At 41.9% G+C, this 16,750-nt stretch overlaps 1 protein-coding gene across 5 annotated transcripts in view; it reads left to right on the forward strand.

The window, feature by feature from the left end:
- The window catches only part of DCBLD1 (discoidin, CUB and LCCL domain containing 1), a 68,794-nt gene that overhangs the window by 49,744 nt on the left and 2,300 nt on the right, over positions 1-16,750 (forward strand). For 3 of the 5 annotated variants that reach the window (XM_019929634.3, XM_073789529.1, XM_019929638.3), the window contains 9 exons: positions 3,738-3,871; positions 8,959-8,999; positions 9,968-10,180; positions 11,628-11,752; positions 12,024-12,183; positions 12,272-12,379; positions 13,286-13,370; positions 13,576-13,646; positions 14,533-14,652. In XM_019929634.3, coding sequence (XP_019785193.1) covers positions 3,738-3,871; positions 8,959-8,999; positions 9,968-10,180; positions 11,628-11,752; positions 12,024-12,183; positions 12,272-12,379; positions 13,286-13,370; positions 13,576-13,646; positions 14,533-14,652 — 1,057 coding nt within the window. The remainder of the gene's footprint in view (positions 1-3,737; positions 3,872-8,958; positions 9,000-9,967; positions 10,181-11,627; positions 11,753-12,023; positions 12,184-12,271; positions 12,380-13,285; positions 13,371-13,575; positions 13,647-14,532; positions 14,653-16,750) is intronic. The other 2 variants (XM_019929635.3, XM_019929636.3) reach the window with 2 other exon arrangements.

A 16,750-nucleotide genomic window follows, 5' to 3' on the forward strand; every position in this document is an offset into this window, starting at 1 on the left:
TCTGGCACCCCTATAATTCAAATATTGGTGCGTTTAATGTTGTCCCAGAGGTCTCTGAGACTGTCCTCAGTTCTTTTCATTCTTTTTTCTTTATTCTGCTCTACAGTAGTTATTTCCACTATTTTATCTTCCAGGTCACTTATCCGTTCTTCTGCCTCAGTTATTCTGCTATTGATTCCTTCTAGAGAATTCTTCATTTCTTGTGTTGTTCATCATTGTTTGTTTGCTCTTTAGTTCTTCTAGGTCCTTGTTAAACGTTTCTTGTATTTTCTCCATTCTGTTCCCAAGATTTTGGATCATCTTTACTATCATTATTCTGAATTCTTTTTCAGGTAGACTGCCTATTTCCTCTTCATTTGTTAGGTCTGGTGGGTTTTTACCTTGCTCCTTCATCTGCTGGGTATTTCTCTGTCTTCTCATTTTACTTACCTTACTGTGTTTGGGGTCTCCTTTTCCCAGGCTGCAGGTTCCTAGTCCCATTGTTTTTGGTGTCTGCGCCCAGTGGGTAAGGTTGGTTCAGTGGGTTGTGTAGGCTTCCTGTTGGAGGGGACTAGTGCGTGTGTTTTGGTGGATGAGGCTGGATCTTGTCTTTCTGGTGGGCAGGTCCACATCTGGTGGTGTGTTTTGGGGTGTCTGTGGACTTATTATGATTTTAGGCAGCCTCTCTGCTAATGGGTGGCGTTGTGTTCCTGTCTTGCTAGTTGTTCGGCCTGGGGTGTCCAGCACTGTTGCTTGCTGGTCCTTGAGTGGAGCTGGGTCTTAGCGTTGAGATGGAGCTCTCTGTGACAGTTTTTGCTGTTTGATATTACAAGGGGCAGGGAGAGTGGTTTGTCCAGGCTAAAATCCAGCTGGAGGAGGTCATGGAGAGGACATACTGGTTGGATGGAGACGTGGACCCAGGCAATTCAGCAGCTCAACTATCAGGTTAGCGGAGGCACCTTCCACCTAAAATGTTTATATTACATTTTAATACTTTGTCAATACTTTTTCGTACAAGTTGATTTTTCCTAAAGGAAGACTTAAGAAAATACTCCAGTTCTGGGATGATTCGATAACTGCTTTGAGAGTTAAGTCTTCTCATGCTGATCTGCTTGGCCATCTTTGTGGCTCAGTGAACTTCAGGGATGCTTAATTCCATCAACCTTCAAGTTCATGAGTCTTGCATGTGTTCTCCTCAACTGTCCATTGCATTCCCTTCCCTGAAGAATTACATTTACATTATTTTGTTTGTTTAAGGTAATTACTAATTAACATAGGCTTTCCTATATTTACATTTCGGTGAGGTTTAGACCTCAAAATAGCTAGAAAATAAAATATAAATCTGCTGTTCAAAAGGAAATTTTTAAAAAGCAGGTTCAGTGAGTGTGGATTTTAAAAATTGATACCAAAAAATCCCCAACTTTAGAAAACATCAATTTTATTTAAGTTAGTGGGTGAGCAAGTGATTTCTTTTAAGGAAGTAACTCAGGAAAGGGCTGCTAATTTTATTATAATAATATGATAGCCAGATCTGGTGGTTATTCTCTTAGGGATGTATCCTATGGCCTGCATTTAATATTATGAAAAAATATTAAATAAATATGTGTAATTTAACATGCAATAATGCAATGAAATAAACTCCATAAAAGGGGCACATACCACTGGGTTCCCTCAATGCTGGGGACTGTGGGAAATGAGAATATCTGTTGGGCAATGAAGCTGATAGGTCGTGTTGCTTGTTGGCCTGTGAATCTGTCCTTGTTACCAAGGAGGCCCCTTGTACATGCCAAGTCCAGTGAGAGCTCTACACACAGGGCAGGGATGCTGGGATGAAGACCATCCCATCCCCAGACTGAATTCCAAGGAAGCCAGGTGATCCTAGGGACAAGAGAGTAGCTGCCCAGCCGACCACTTTGTTTTTCATTTGGGGCTGAGAGAGGGAGGCAGGCCTGCATGGACCCTATAAGAGGTACACAGGGTGCCCTTTAGAATCACAAGGTGATTCTAGACATCACCCAGTCCAGCCTTTTCATTGTGAAGATGAATTGGGAAGCCGGGTCCAGAGCAGGGAGGTGACTTAAGCGCACCTGGTAGAGTTAGAGGCAGAGTCAGCATGATGCGCTAAATTGCTGAATTTAAATCCAGGACTTTTACAGCTAGCTCCTCTATTTTGTACCCTAAGCGTCTAAAACAGTATTAAGAAACCTTTTTAAGAAAATTCAGAAAAAATGAAAATGGAAGCTGTCTCTTTAAAGAGTACTAGCTTTCTCTTCTAATTCTTCTCTTTTTCCCCCAAAATCAAGAAGGGTAGTATCTGCATCAGTTTCAGCATTCTCATATTTCTTCTCTGTCATGAAATCCTCCCCCTTTTTTCACTATGATAGCAGTCATTGCAAAACTGACTCCCTTTGCCAAATCTAATCTAGTTTGGGAAGTATGAGCTCTCTACGTTAAAGATCACAAAAGCTCTCAATTTTATTGCAACCACATTAGTTGCAAAATACAGTTGGTCTCACTGGTCCTCCTAATATTGTAACCTAAATCTAAGGAAAACTTTCCACTGCAATAAGGTAAACAGTGTTGTCGTTAACACAAAGAGAAACTCCGAAGTTCAGTTATTGAAACACAATTTCATGAGCTGCTTTTCTCTTTTCGGCACTAGCCATTGCAGAGAAGCAGGGCATTGCTCAAATTTATTTAGGAAAAGATCCTCTTGGCCCCTCAGTCCTGGGCTAAATACCTAATCACCCTCCCCCATGGGTCTGTGCTCGAGGGGGACGTACGGGCCTGGGCACCCCGTGGAACAGTTCCACTTCTTCCTGCATTCCCACTTTCAACCACAGGATCCCCGGCTAATCAGAGCCTGCCAGGTACCCCTGCTGGGTTTGTCACACCAGCCAGCAGCCTTGGAGGGCTGAGCAGGTGCCAGCTGTTTGACCCTCTCAGAGGAGATTCAGAAATTGAGATGGAGGCCTTGGGCCCTGGGTTGCTCGTCATCACTCTGAGAACTTCATGAAGTTTTCTGTTTTATTCAGTGTTCTGTGGCTGACACTACCATTTTGGTTTTGATGCCTTGTTAAGTCTGATTTTAAAATGAAGCTATGGTATGGAAGGTTCACCTTTTCAAATGATCCTCAGTATGTATATTTAGTAAGAATGTAAGAAACTAATGTTACCTATTCTTGCTGAACAAGTTATCCCAAAACCTAGTGGCTTAGAATGACAGCCATGTTCTTTGCTGATGAGTTTGTGGGTCGGCAGTGTGGGCTGGTTGGTTCTTAAGCTTCCTTTACCTAGAATTGCGCCTGCAGCTGCAGTCGTGTGGCAGGTCATCTGGGGTGGGAGTCTCAGGTGGCCTCATTGACATGTGTGGCAGTTTGCCGGGCCACGTTACCTGCAGCAGAACAAAGCAAGCGCCAGGGCCCAGTTCAGAGTCGGTGTGGGAGGTGACCACACCCCCAGGAGGCGTTATTCACTGGGGAGCCATGAATGCTGTGAATTATCTCCCTTCCTTCCTCCCTAGTGGAAGGGTTCCCAGGTTCATCAGCATAAATAGAATGACTCTGATGTCACTCTGAGATAGTTAGCCAATAATTTTTTCCACCCCCTTCTACTTTTTATTTAAATGAATTATAATTTAGCCATGTCAGGGGTCAAATAGGGATCCTGAGCACAAGTTGTAACAAAATGTAGAAGCTCCCGCTATATTTTAGATGTATTGTTGAGCCATTTGTAAGTGAGATGTTGCTGTGTTTCAGACCTCTTTACTATGCAAAGCCGCCATCCATGCAGGAGTAATTGCAGATGAAGTGGGCGGTCAGATTGGCGTGCTTCTGCGCAGAGGCATGAGTCGATACGAAGGGATCCTGGCCAATGGTGTGCTCTCAAGGCAGTAAGTACTTACCTTTCGTTCCGAGTGGAAGGTAACCCCGCAGGCACAAGTCATCAGCTCACAGTCTGGAAAGGGCTGCAGGCATGTGATACCAAGGGCATGTCAACTGGGAAAAATGTGTATGACTGCTTAGAGCAGCATTTATGCTGTCAGTGTGGAAGACAAATGCAGCAATAAAAAAGCTCACCGACAAGTAGGTTAGAATGGCACACATCTGAAGCCCCAGGACAGAGGAGCATTCTACTCTCAGGTGCTCCAGGGGGAGGGGATAAAGCTTATTCCTCTCTAGTTTTTCCTGATTCCGTAAATTACTGATCATCACCAATATCACCAAAGATACTGAAGGAGATAAGGGACTGACATAAACCCAGCAGAACCACTGAACTCCCTAGAGGATCCCTAGAGACAGTCTCTTAAGGATGAATAATAGTTGGGAAGTGAATAAAAGATGGCTTTTTTTTTTTTTAACATTGTGAACTTCTCTGTTCCGTGTTATCCTCTGATCTTTTAGCTTCATAAGAAAAAAGTATGTCAATTGCTTTAAACACTTCAACCTCAGCTTTTAATGATTTCAGGTTTCCTCAGCTTCTAGAGTGGAAAACTAGAGCTGTTTGAACTAAAATAGGCCAGCCTTGTGATCCAGCTGTCCACCAGTATAAACAGGCAGCTCAGAGTGGTCCAGAGGGACACTCGCTTTGGAATGGCTGGCTGCCTAGTGAGGGAACAGTGCTCCTTGAGCCACTGTACAGTGTCCTTGGGGATTGGTTCCAGGACCCCCGTGGATACCAAAATCCACGGATGCTCAAGTCCCTTCTATAAAATGGCATAATCTTTACATATAACTATGCACATCCTCCCATGTACTTTAAGTCATCTCTAGATTATTTATACCTAATACAATTAAATGCTATGTAAATAGTTGTAAATACAATGTAAATGTTGTGTAAATAGGTGCCAGCATGTGGCAAATTCCAATTTTACTTCTTGGAATTTTTTTTTTTTTTCCTGAATATTTTCACTCTGTGGTTGGTAGAATCTGGGGATGCAGAATCTGCAGATACGGCTGACATATGCACGTGTATATGTACACACATATGTACTATTTCCATAAATAAAATTTTAAAATATATATACATGTATTATATACACTTACATACATGCACACACATATGTATATACATTTTTAAATTTTTTATTTTATTTATTTTTGGTTTCATTGCGTCTTTGTTGCTGCGTGCCGGCTTTCTCTAGTTGCAGCGAGCGGGGGCTACTCTTTGTTGCGGTGCACAGGCTTCTCACTGCAGTGGCTTCTCTTGTTGCAGAGCACGGGCTCTAGGCACGCGGGCTTCAGTAGTGTGGCACACGGGCTCAGTAGCTCTGGCACACAGGCTCCGGAGTTGTGGCGCACGGGCTTAGTTGCTCCATGGCATGTGGGATCTTCCTGGACCAGGGCTCGAACCTGTGTATTCTTAACCACTGCATACCAGGGAAGCCCTACATTTTTTTCACTTATGTACTTGCCTCAAACTCTTTGGGACATTAAAATTTATATCCTGATTTATATATTTATATCCTGATTTATAGTAAGAATGATTGCTTATGCACAGTAAGCTTTCAATGTCTGCTTGACTTTGACTTTTGAGGATGTTTCTTTTCTTTTTTTTTTAAATTTAATTGGAGTATAGTTGATTTACAATGTTGTGTTAGTTTCAGGTCTACAGCAAAGTGATTCAGTTATACATATAGTCATTCTTTTTTAGATACTTTTCTCATATAGGTTATCACAGAATAGAGTTCCCTGTGTTATACAGTAGGTCCTTGTTGGTTATCTATCTTATGTATAGTAGTGTGTGTATGTTCATCCCAAGCTTCTGAATTATCCCTGCCCCCCAAGTTTCCCCTTTGTAACCATAAGTTTGTTTCAGATATCTGTAAGTTTGTTTCTGTTTTGTAAATAAGTTCATTTGTATCATTTTTAAAAATCAGATCCCACATTTGTATCATTTTTAAAAATCAGATCCCACATATGAGTGATATCATATATTTGTCTTTTTCTGACTTACTTCACTTAGTATGATAATCTCTAGGTCCATCCATGTTGCTACAAATAGCATTATCTCATTCTTTTTTATGGCTGAGTAATATTCCACTGTATATATGTACCACATCTTTATCCATTCCTCTGTCAATAGGTATTTAGGTTGCTTCCATGTCTTGGCTGTTGTAAATAGTGCTTCAGTGAACATTGGGAGGATCTGTTTCTTTTTATGTTTTTTATTGTTTGCTCTATGGATAATAAGGTGCTGTTTCAGGAAGGTATCAAGCTGTGGCCTAGATTTGTTAGGTGCTGCTATCTCCAAATAGGAACGAAGAACTGGCCTTTGGCTTTAAATCTGTTTTTGGACTCTCTTGCTTATGTTTGAATACATTTGAATGCTTCTTTTGTAGAAAAATAGGATAGCAAAAAGTTTAACTTGTACTACTTGGATTTTATTTTACTTTTGAAGAAAAGTTATTTAAACTATTAAGTAAAAGTAGACATAATGTTCTCGATTCTGCTACATCAACTGGTCACTTTATATAACTTGATATTAAACTTTGATGCGAAAGTAAGAGTCCAGAAATCTAAACCATTAATGAATTAGGAAAAGTTTTGCTCCACATTCCATATAGTTATTTGAATTAACTGTCCGATTTTTGTTTTGGTGGAAGTAGACAGAAAGTCTAGAATTATATCAAGGCCCCTTCTCCCTTCTGGCTCTGTGGTTTGGCACCATCTTTTTGTACTGAACAGAAAAGAGTAAACTGTGTGCTCATACAGTCTCTTCCACTCGTTTCCATTCCCAGATCTTCAGGGAGCAGTTGTTTTGATCTGTGCTGTTTCGCTGTTGGGGAAGCACTGTACATGCGGTCATTGAACTTCTGTTCCCACACATGATTGTTTGGCGTTCAGGAAGAAACACAGAAGGAAGCATTGCAGCTGAGGAAGAAGTGGTCCCTAAAGTAAATATCTAGGGTTCTTCTGGGATTCATCCCGGGTCAGGTCACTTCCTTGATCTGAGGAGACCAGAATGGAATCAGGAAGAGCGGCTGACCTCACACAGAGGATGATGGCTCAAACCATCTGCAGGGAAGGCTTTTCTTTGTTTACCTCAGGCTCTTCCTGATTGCTTCTACAGCCCTCTGGGAAGGAAGGCTGGCAGTTCCTGGAATCTGATCGAATTCATTCACCCTAATGTGTGAATGCCTTAGAACCCCATTTTCCCTAGGGGGTTTTCAAAGAGGAAGCTTATTTACCTATAGAATTCTCTAGTGGTTGTATTTAATTAGCTTAATTGGGTGAAATGGAAAAACATATTCCAGCTGATAATAGAGGAAAGCCAGGCAGAGAGATCTTAGCAGCAGAACCTTACCCAGCATTTTCTTCTCAGGATGAACTCCAAAGCTAACCTTCTTTCCTTAACTTCTCTTTTTCAACAACAACAAAGTAAATGTTTTAATGTTTCATGGCAGTGGGAGTGCATTTAGGTGATCAGGGTTGCAGCAGTATTATTTGGGCTTATCTGGGCCAAACTTCAGGTGTAATACTTCGTGCAGGAACATTAGAGAAAATGCAAAAATCAGTCAAAGAGAGGCTCTCAAATCTTAACAAATTTAAATACAAATTGCAACAGTGTGCACCTTTCTTTAAAGGTTAGGAAAGCTGGGTCCTCACCCCTGCCTGGCCACTAACTGTGAACTGAAGAAGGTCCCATGACCCAAGTGGGTCTGCATTTTCTCCTGTACGAAATGATTGGTGCCTGCATTATATTCAGCACAGATTATAACAGAATCTTTATGTGGAAAACCAGGGCTTACAGAGTCTCTGCCTGAGAGTGGACAAAGAATATGAAAGAAAAACCTGTTACTTAAAAACAAAATGTTGCTGTGAAGGTGCTTCTGTCCAGACTAGTTTTGGGTTCTCTGTGGATTTCACATTTCAGTACCCTCTCTGTCCATTATTGCCACAATAATTCAGAGTTAAACATTTAAAACAGGAGTACTCTCAGATTGTAAAATAACTGAACATGACAGCGACACCTACCTTTTTTTGTTTACCTGTAATATCTAATGTAGTAAGTACGATGCCTATAAGATTAATCTTGAGAATTCCAAGTTTTCTATTCGTTCTACATATTGTTACAGCATTGAGTTGGTGAGGGATTTACAAAAAGATACATGTGATCTCAGGCCTTAGGAACCTCTTTTCCGCAGAAGGAGACAACTGCCGAGCAGGGCTGATTTGATAAGTTCACCAGGAGAGTAATACAAGGTACAGAACTGGGGGGTCCAGAGGCCCAGGGATCAATGCCAGATGTGCAGGCTTGTCTTGCAGCAGTTCAGGACCCGTCAGTGAGGTGCTCTGAGTTTTCTCCAGCTGCACCTTGTCATCCAGAAGCAGGAGCTGGTTCATGGTTTGGTGTCCTTGCTGCAGTAGGTAGGAGTGTGACTGGAGAGAGAGAGACCCGGGCGGAGGCTCTCTGCGGAGCGACGCTGCTGGGGCAGGACCCCTCAGGGAAGGAGTGGAGAAGTCTGTAGGAAAGGCAGCTAGACTGACTTGCTCGTTCTTTTAAAAGTGATCAGGCATCTTCATGTCTCAGTGGTCCTTGATTGTTGAAGCGAGTGGGGCACTGTAGGGGTGCCTTCTGAAGCAAAGGAAGTGTTCAGGGCAGTCATCCTTTCTGTCTCCATCACTACGTAGTCATTAATTGGGATTTAAGTGTGTCCTGGAGACTGTATGTGTGCCTGTTCCTTCCCAATACAGTGTGTCGTGATGGAAACAGCACAGGATTGTGACTCAAAAGCAGTATCTCGAGTCCTGGCTGCCTGTCACCTCTATGAATTTAGGAAAGTTGCTTACCTTCGAAGGGCCTGTGTTTCTTGGTCTATGAAATACCAATGACAGAGATAATAACAGTAGCCTTGCCGGGTGCTCTGAGGACCTCATGGGGTGTGGGAAGGCTCTGAGCCCCATCCTATAGCGCTGTACCAGTCATTAAGATCCAGTTAAGCAACTAACCTCCTCATCTTTGTGTTTATTATTTCAGTGGTTCCCTGTCAGACAAGCGATTTCTGTTTACCTCCAATGGTAAGGATCATGCTTTCCTTAAGAATTTGATATTTTAAAATCTTCAGGGGTAGTTTATTCTTCCATACCCCTCAGATGATATAGGTTAAAAGATTAATTTTTTCTTTTCCCCTCAGGTCATGTAGCACCAAGTATGCTGTGACTTAAAAAATACATCAGACAATAAACCCAGTTAACATTAGGAAAAAAAATATTTTTCTTTATAATCTAAAACTTTTGCCAGAAAAAATGAAAATTTGAAATGACAGTTAAGATAAATTCCTTTATGTTAGATTTTAACAGAAAAACCTTTTGAGCAGTGCAATCTGATTTGTGTGTATCTGGAATGAAGTTATTGAAAATGAATAGCATAAAGGCTTTTTAGCCCCTGTCATGGAATACGTTCTGGGGAAATGTTCTCCCTCACATAAAATAACATATTTCAAGGAGAACAATACAAACATGTCTTCTCTGCCCAGAAGGAGGACTGGCCTTTATCTGCAACCTCCACATTGTCTTGGACATGGTATAGTTAAGCTCTCAGGGGTGATGTTGGGTACAATTAACTGATCTTCAGAGCACCTGACGTACCTGCTCTTCAAGGGTAGAGAGCGTGGAGTCCTCCCTCTGATCAAGTGAGAAGAACCTCAGCATTTTCAGCTTTTAGGACACCTTGTACTTCGTTGAAATCATGGTGAATTTAGATTAGACAGGAAAATCTACAGTGGGGACAAAGAGATGTCACTTATAGGGGATATAAGGTCCATTAAGAAGAAAAGCAGCAATAGTATCAAGATACCACAGCACCAGCGAGTCAAATGCAAGTCTGAATCATTAAAAAACTAGTAATTAAACAGTTGATTCAATATCAGAACGGAAGTAAATCAACCGAATAATTCTAGGTGAAACGGGGTGCTTTTTTTTTTTTTTTTTTTTTGGTTTTCATTTTGTGTCTGTATCTGAAATATTTCCCTGCCCTTTTTGTCTAGGTTGCAGCAGATCCTTGAGTTTGGAACCTGACCGGCAAATCAGAGCTTCTTCTTCTTGGGAGTGGATCAATGAGACTGGAGATCAGGTCCGTTGGTCTCCTGGCCAAGCCCGACTTCAGGACCAAGGCCCGTCATGGGCTTCGGGGGACAGGAGCAAGAACCACAAACGAGAGTGGCTGAGGATAGATTTGGGAGAGAAAAAGAAAATAACAGGTACTGAAACGAGTGCAGTTTCACAAAACAAGATGACTTGCAGTTGAAATTATGTTTTGAATTTGCACAGGTGCCCCCACCTCAGAGTGCTCCATGTCTTTTTTTTTCATCTTTATTGGAGTATAACTGCTTTACAGTGTTGTGTTAGTTTCTGCTGTACAACAAAGTGAATCAGCCATATGCATACATATATCCCCATATCCCCTCCCTCTTGCGTCTCCCTCCCACCCTCCCTATCCCACCCCTCTAGGTGGTCACAAACCACCGAGCTGATCTCCCTGTGCTATACAGCTGCTTCCCACTAGCTATCTAGTTTACATTTGGTGGTGTATATATGTCCATGCTACTCTCTCACTTCGTCCCAGCTTCCCCTTCCCACCCTGTGTCAAGTCCTTTCTCTACATCTGCGTCTTTATTCCTGCCCTGCCACTAAGTTCATCAGTACCGTTTTCTTAGATTCCATACATATGTGTTAGCATACGGTATTTGTTTTTCTCCTTCTGACTTACTTCACTCTGTATGACAGACTCTAGGTCCATCCGCCTCACTACAAATAAGTCAGTTTTGTTCCTTTTTATCGCGAAGTAATATTCCATTGTATATATGTACCACATCTTCTTTATTCATCTGTTGATGGACATTTAGGTTGCTTCCATATCCTGGCTATTGTAAATAGTGCTGCACTGAACATTGGGGTGCATATATCTTTTCGAATTATGGTTTTTCTCAGGGTATATGCCCAGTAGTGGGATTGCTGGGTACTATGCTAGTTCTATTTTTAGTTTTTTAAGGAACCTCCATACTGTTCTCCATAGAGGCTGTATCAATTTACATTCCCACCAACAGGGCAGGAGGGTTCCCTTTTCTCCACACCCTCTCCAGCATTTATTGTTTGTCGATTTTTTGATGATGGCCATTCTGACTGGCGTGAGGTGATACCTCATTGTAGTTTTGATTTGCATTTCTCTAATGATTAGTGATGTTGAGCATCCTTTCATTTGTTTGCTGGCAATCTGTATATCTTCTTTGGAGAAATGTCTGTTTAGGTCTTTTGCCCATTTTTGAATTGGGTTGTTTGTTTTTTTGATATTGAGCTGCATGAGCTGCTTGTATATTTTGGAGATTAATCCTTTGTCAGTTGCTATGTCTTTTTCAAAAGTAACAAACCTTCACATTGTCTCTGTGGGAAGAACCTGTATGCAGGGGGTAAGGATGGATGTGTGGGTGAGAGAGCTGATATCTCCACGCTGAAACCTTTTTATGGCATATTGTCAGTGTGAAAACACTCATCTGTCATCACGTTTCTAAATGCAGATAAGAAAAGCAGGCCTGTAAAATGATTTGCAATTTCAAATGAGAGGGAAAAAAAGAAAAGAAACCTGAAGTTATAATACATGTTGTATAACATATTTTTTAAACTAACCCATAAATAATATTTTCTTATAAGGAATTAGGACCACTGGATCCACACAGTCAAATTTCAACTTTTATGTAAAGAGTTTTGTAATGAACTTCAGAAACAACAACTCCAAGTGGGAGACCTATAAAGGAATTGTGAATAATGAAGAAAAGGTAAGAGACACTCCGGAGGAGGGAACTGAGTAGGAGAGTGGGCCTCCAGATATTTTCATCAGTCCATCAGTGTGTTTCCAAAAACAGATGCACAGCATCAGATTACGCAGCCTTTGAGTGCAAAGCCTTGGATCTTCAATATCAAGCATGTCTATAAAAAAAGCAACAGACATAGAATCCTCACTTTGATTTCATATAACCAGGTGTGAGTAGATTGATAAAGACCTAGAAACGAATAGAATCTTCAGGTAAAGGTTACCTGTTCCTACAGGTGTTTCAGGGCAACTCTAATTTTCGGGACCCTGTGCGGAACAATTTCATCCCTCCCATTGTGGCCAGATATGTCCGCGTTATCCCCCAGACGTGGCACCAGAGGATAGCCTTGAAAGTGGAGCTCCTTGGCTGCCAGATTGCACCAAGTAAGACTCAGGGTGAGTCAGTGAGTTACTGGATTCTGGTCACCTCCTTTCACAAATTGTTGTTATTAATGTGGTTTCTCTAACATCTCTTCTCGCTCAGGTAATGACTCATTGGTGTGGAGCAAAACAAGTCTAAATACTGTTGGTTCAACTAACAGAGAAGATGAGACAATCTTAAAACCCATCCCCTCTGAAGAAATGCCCAAAGGTAGGGCAGTTATCGTTTTGCGGTTTCTTAAGGAATATAACTTGTACTCCAGCCAATAATACGGTAGCTTCAACAACATTCTTTGTTTCTGTGTCATATAAGTGTCTGGGGGCAGATGGTCCAGAGATATCTACACATGTGTAAAATAATATATGTCCACACTTTTCATTACACTATTGTAAGTAGAAAAGGACTGGAAACAAACACATGTGCCCTTCAAACACTATGTAAATCCTTTATAGAAAAATAAAACAATAGCACATCCATACCATGGAATACTCTACAGCCATAAAAAAGGAATGTGTTAGTAATATAGAAAGTTCTCTGAGACACACTGACAACTTAAAAAAATAAGCATGGTACAGAACAGTTTACATAGCACTCGACCATGTGTGTAAAAGGTGGGGTGATACAGCACATATATATATATATATATATTCATCCCAGTATACCTGGAAAAATGTCAAGAAACATAATTTCACATAGAGGAAGAACAGAGGTGGAAGGGAGACATTCCATTCCATACCTTTCTATACTTTTTTTTTCCTTTGCGGTACGCGGGCCTCTCACTGTTGTGGCCTCTCCCGTTGCAGAGCACAGGCTCCAGACGTGCAGGCTCAGCAGCCATGGCTCATGGGCCCAGCCGCTCCGCGGCATGTGGGATCTTCCCGGGCTGGGGCACAAACCCGTGTCCCCTGCATCGGCAGGCGGACTCTCAACCACTGCACCACCAGGGAAGCCCTGAATCCTCTTTTTGCTTTCCAGTATCAGTAAATGCCTAGCATGTATTCTTGTCCCCCACATGTTAAACCACTGAGGACCTTTCAAATCAGTATTCAGTTTTAGATCATGAAATTTGGTTGCTGTTCATTTCTGCTGTAATATGATGTCTTTTCCCCTTCTTAGGGTTAAACGTCATAACTATTGTTACTCCACTGGTGCTCCTCGTCCTGCTGGTTGCTGGAGTGGGAATCTTTGTAGTCCTTAGAAAGTATGTGACTTCACATTTAAAAAATTTTTTTCTCTAATTATGTAAACAGTCACAAAAGTTTACTCTTCGTATGTTCATGTGTAGAAAGCAGCATTACTTCTCCCAAGATAAATGTGAACTTCTATTTTAAAAACAAGTTGGATAGAGGTAGAAAATATCATGTATTATTTTATGAACAGTACTTATCATTTAGAAATCTTTTCAGTGGGATTTTTTGTCTTGATAGGAGGAAGAAGAAAGGAAATCCTTATGGATCAGCTAAGGCTCAGAAAACAGGTTGGTTGAAAAAACTATCTACAGTTTTATTCTGTCCTTGAGGAAGGGACAGAATCTTCTGATTAAAAGCATGATTAGGTGCTTTTAATTAGCAGATCCTGATTAAAACCCACACTTATATGGTTTAAGAAATAAGATCTAATAGCTTTAAGTTAACAAATCTACCCGGAAGGAATATATTGTATCCTGTCTCTTAATTCAGAACCTTCATAGCCAGTTTATTTTTACTTTTGTTCAACATCATCCCATCATTTATCAAAATTAATTATTTTTTTTTTGGCAACTGGAATTTACATCACCACGCTGCCTGTCACCAAGGAGAAGTTATAAAATCCCCATCTGTGAACTGGACATTGCCCGGCACTCCTAGCATCTTCAGGCCTCCACTGTATTTTTCATTCTAGGGAAGGACTAGGCAGGGCGGGTTTCAGAAAATCCTTAGGATGCCCAAGCAATGAGTCAGCTTCAGTCGAGAGAGAGGGCAGAAGGGCAGGACCCCTGAGAATCTCAAGGACCACCTGGGACTCCACCTCCCTAGGCTCTAAACAGCCAGCTGCATTGACCCCTCACGGTCACAAACACCATGTCAGTGCAGATTAGGGAAAACCATGCCCAGGTGGTCTAACCTAGGGATAATCTGGGACCTGATGGGTACATAAATACATTTTACCCGCAGAGTAGAAAGCATGGTTGGGATGGTGTGTGCTGTTGTTGTTGTGACCTCATCATGCTGTGTCCACCACACACCTGGAGAGCTGTAGTTGTGCATCTGTCACAGTCAGCTGGCAAAAGGCAGCCTGACCTCTGACTTAACCTGGAACCTATGGTGGAGTAAATGTGTTACACTTCTGAGAGATTAGTTTGTTTCATGTTATCTTTATTCCAGACTGTTGGAAGCAGATCAAATATCCCTTTGCCAGGCATCAGTCAGCTGAGTTTACCATCAGCTACGATAATGAAAAGGAGATGACACAAAAGTTGGATCTCGTCACAAGTGATATGGCAGGTAGGTACCAAGTCTCCGTGACCAGGCTGTTAGCCAGGAGGTGCTGCTTATGGGAGAGGGGAGACCAGGAAGAGAAATAAGACCGAAATCTTTTGTTTAGATGGGGTCTAGTAAATCAGTAACGTGTGACGTTTCCTCTCTGTGCTCTGCACAGAGTTACAAAGTGACACTGAAATATTTCCCCAAAAGCCCCATCCAGCCAAGGCTCTTACACCTGCAGGGCCTCTAATGACACCCAGAGCAATGGTCCTGAAGTACCAGTGAAACCTGGAAGCCCTTAGCTAATCTGTTTTTGTTACTAAGGTTTTGATTAAGGCACTAGGAAAAAGGGACTAGAAAGATGAATTGAGCATAGCTCCTGCCCTTGACGAATTGGAGGGAGGAGATGAAGGAATCTGTTAGAATGGCCTCAAGGTCCCTGACAAGCCATTGTTGAGAGTCAAGCTTCTCAAACGATTTGTGAGGAAGGATACAGTTTTTGCCTTTTATTTCTTTAATCCATCAAGGACTAAAATTTTTGTAAAATACAGTATAAATTAGTAAATGAAATGTTTAAAAAGACATAAAATACAAAGCTCTAATTTTCTAATTAGATTCAAGGGGCATAAAATCACTCTCAAATTGCTGCAAGATCTGAACACTTTCTATCCATTTGTGCACTTGTCTCTTTACAGATCTGTCACAAACAGTTCTCAGACAGGTAGGCATCCACAGACCACTGTGAGTAGCACTGCTCTAGCTTTTTGCTACTCAGAGTGTGTTCTAAGGACCGGCAGCAGCATCTGGGAGCTTGCTAGAAATGTGGGCTTTCAGGCCATGCCCCAGGGCTACTGTTATATATGAAAGTCAGAAAGGTACCAATGGAAAGGCTGCTTGGCCTGCTTCAGGGGCAAAGGGAGTAATTCTCCAATCAGAATCTGTCTTCTTGTTCCTTTCCTCGGACAGTTCAAGCTCTGCCTTGGGGATGAGGCGAGGAGAGTGGAGAGCCCCTCTCCTTTCATTCTCCTTCAGCTTCTGGTCCAGCCTCTTCTCCTTCCTCGCTGCGTGGTCCTTCTGGGCACCTGAAACATGCAAGGCCCCACTCTTGCCTCCACTCATCTGCAGTCTCACCCACTACACTCCAGAGCTCCCGGCAGAGCCATTCCTTTCCTTTTAATCTGCTCTGCAGCTCACATCCAGACTTCCCTCCCGGTCCCCAGTAAGTCAGTAATTCTTGCCTGCTGGACATCATATCCTGCAAGTGTCACCAGGTCCTCAGGGGATCCAAAATTGAACCCATCGTTCCTAACCCTTAACCTATGTGCTCTGTGCATTCCTTTTCTAAGTGGCTTCTGAATGGGCATCCCAGTTTTCAGGGCTTAATATCTGGGAGGTGTCCTCTTTGGTCATACCCTCCCTACATCATTGGTGACAAATTCCTCTGATACCTGTCCCCAAAGTGTGGCCTTTCCAGAGCTGCTGCCAGTCCCCTAATTTATGACTTATATGTCTCATTTCTCTGCTTTTTACTTTTTGTTTTTTTTATCTTTCCCTCTTCAGTCTCCCTCCACGGTTACCTCTTCTGCCAGTCTCTAAATTTAGAATCTTTGTAGGTTTCTACAGCGTTAAACCAAACTTCCTAGCAAGGCACTCAGTGCCCTCCATGATCTAGCACATGGATAACAGCTCACACTTGGGACATGTGTTCAAATTCTTGCCCCACTGGCTGCTACCTGTGTAATCTTAGAAAAATTAATCTCTCTCTGCTTCAGTTTTCCATTTGTAAAAGGGAATAATGGTCCCTACCTCATAGTACTTTTTTTCCAGAGGATTTAACTAATTGATATCTTAATGTCATAGAATAGTGCCTGGCACCAAGTAAGGACTCAGTAAAGCTTTGAGCTTTATCCTTATCATTAGCCCAAAACCTATTACTTTGGTCTTCATAGCCTATTAAATTCCTCCATGTCCCTCATGCTCTGGCCACATCACACTCTGTTCATGTTTGTTTAACAGGTTGTTCAATCACTTTTCCCTTTCCTGACAGTGTTACCTCCACCTCCAAAACGTGGCCTTTCAGGAGTCAGCCTAAGAGCTCCCCGTGAGGTTGTTCCCTCCT

This window comes from Tursiops truncatus, chromosome 12 (genome assembly GCF_011762595.2).
Source record: "Tursiops truncatus isolate mTurTru1 chromosome 12, mTurTru1.mat.Y, whole genome shotgun sequence".
NCBI classification, from domain to species: domain Eukaryota; kingdom Metazoa; phylum Chordata; class Mammalia; order Artiodactyla; family Delphinidae; genus Tursiops; species Tursiops truncatus.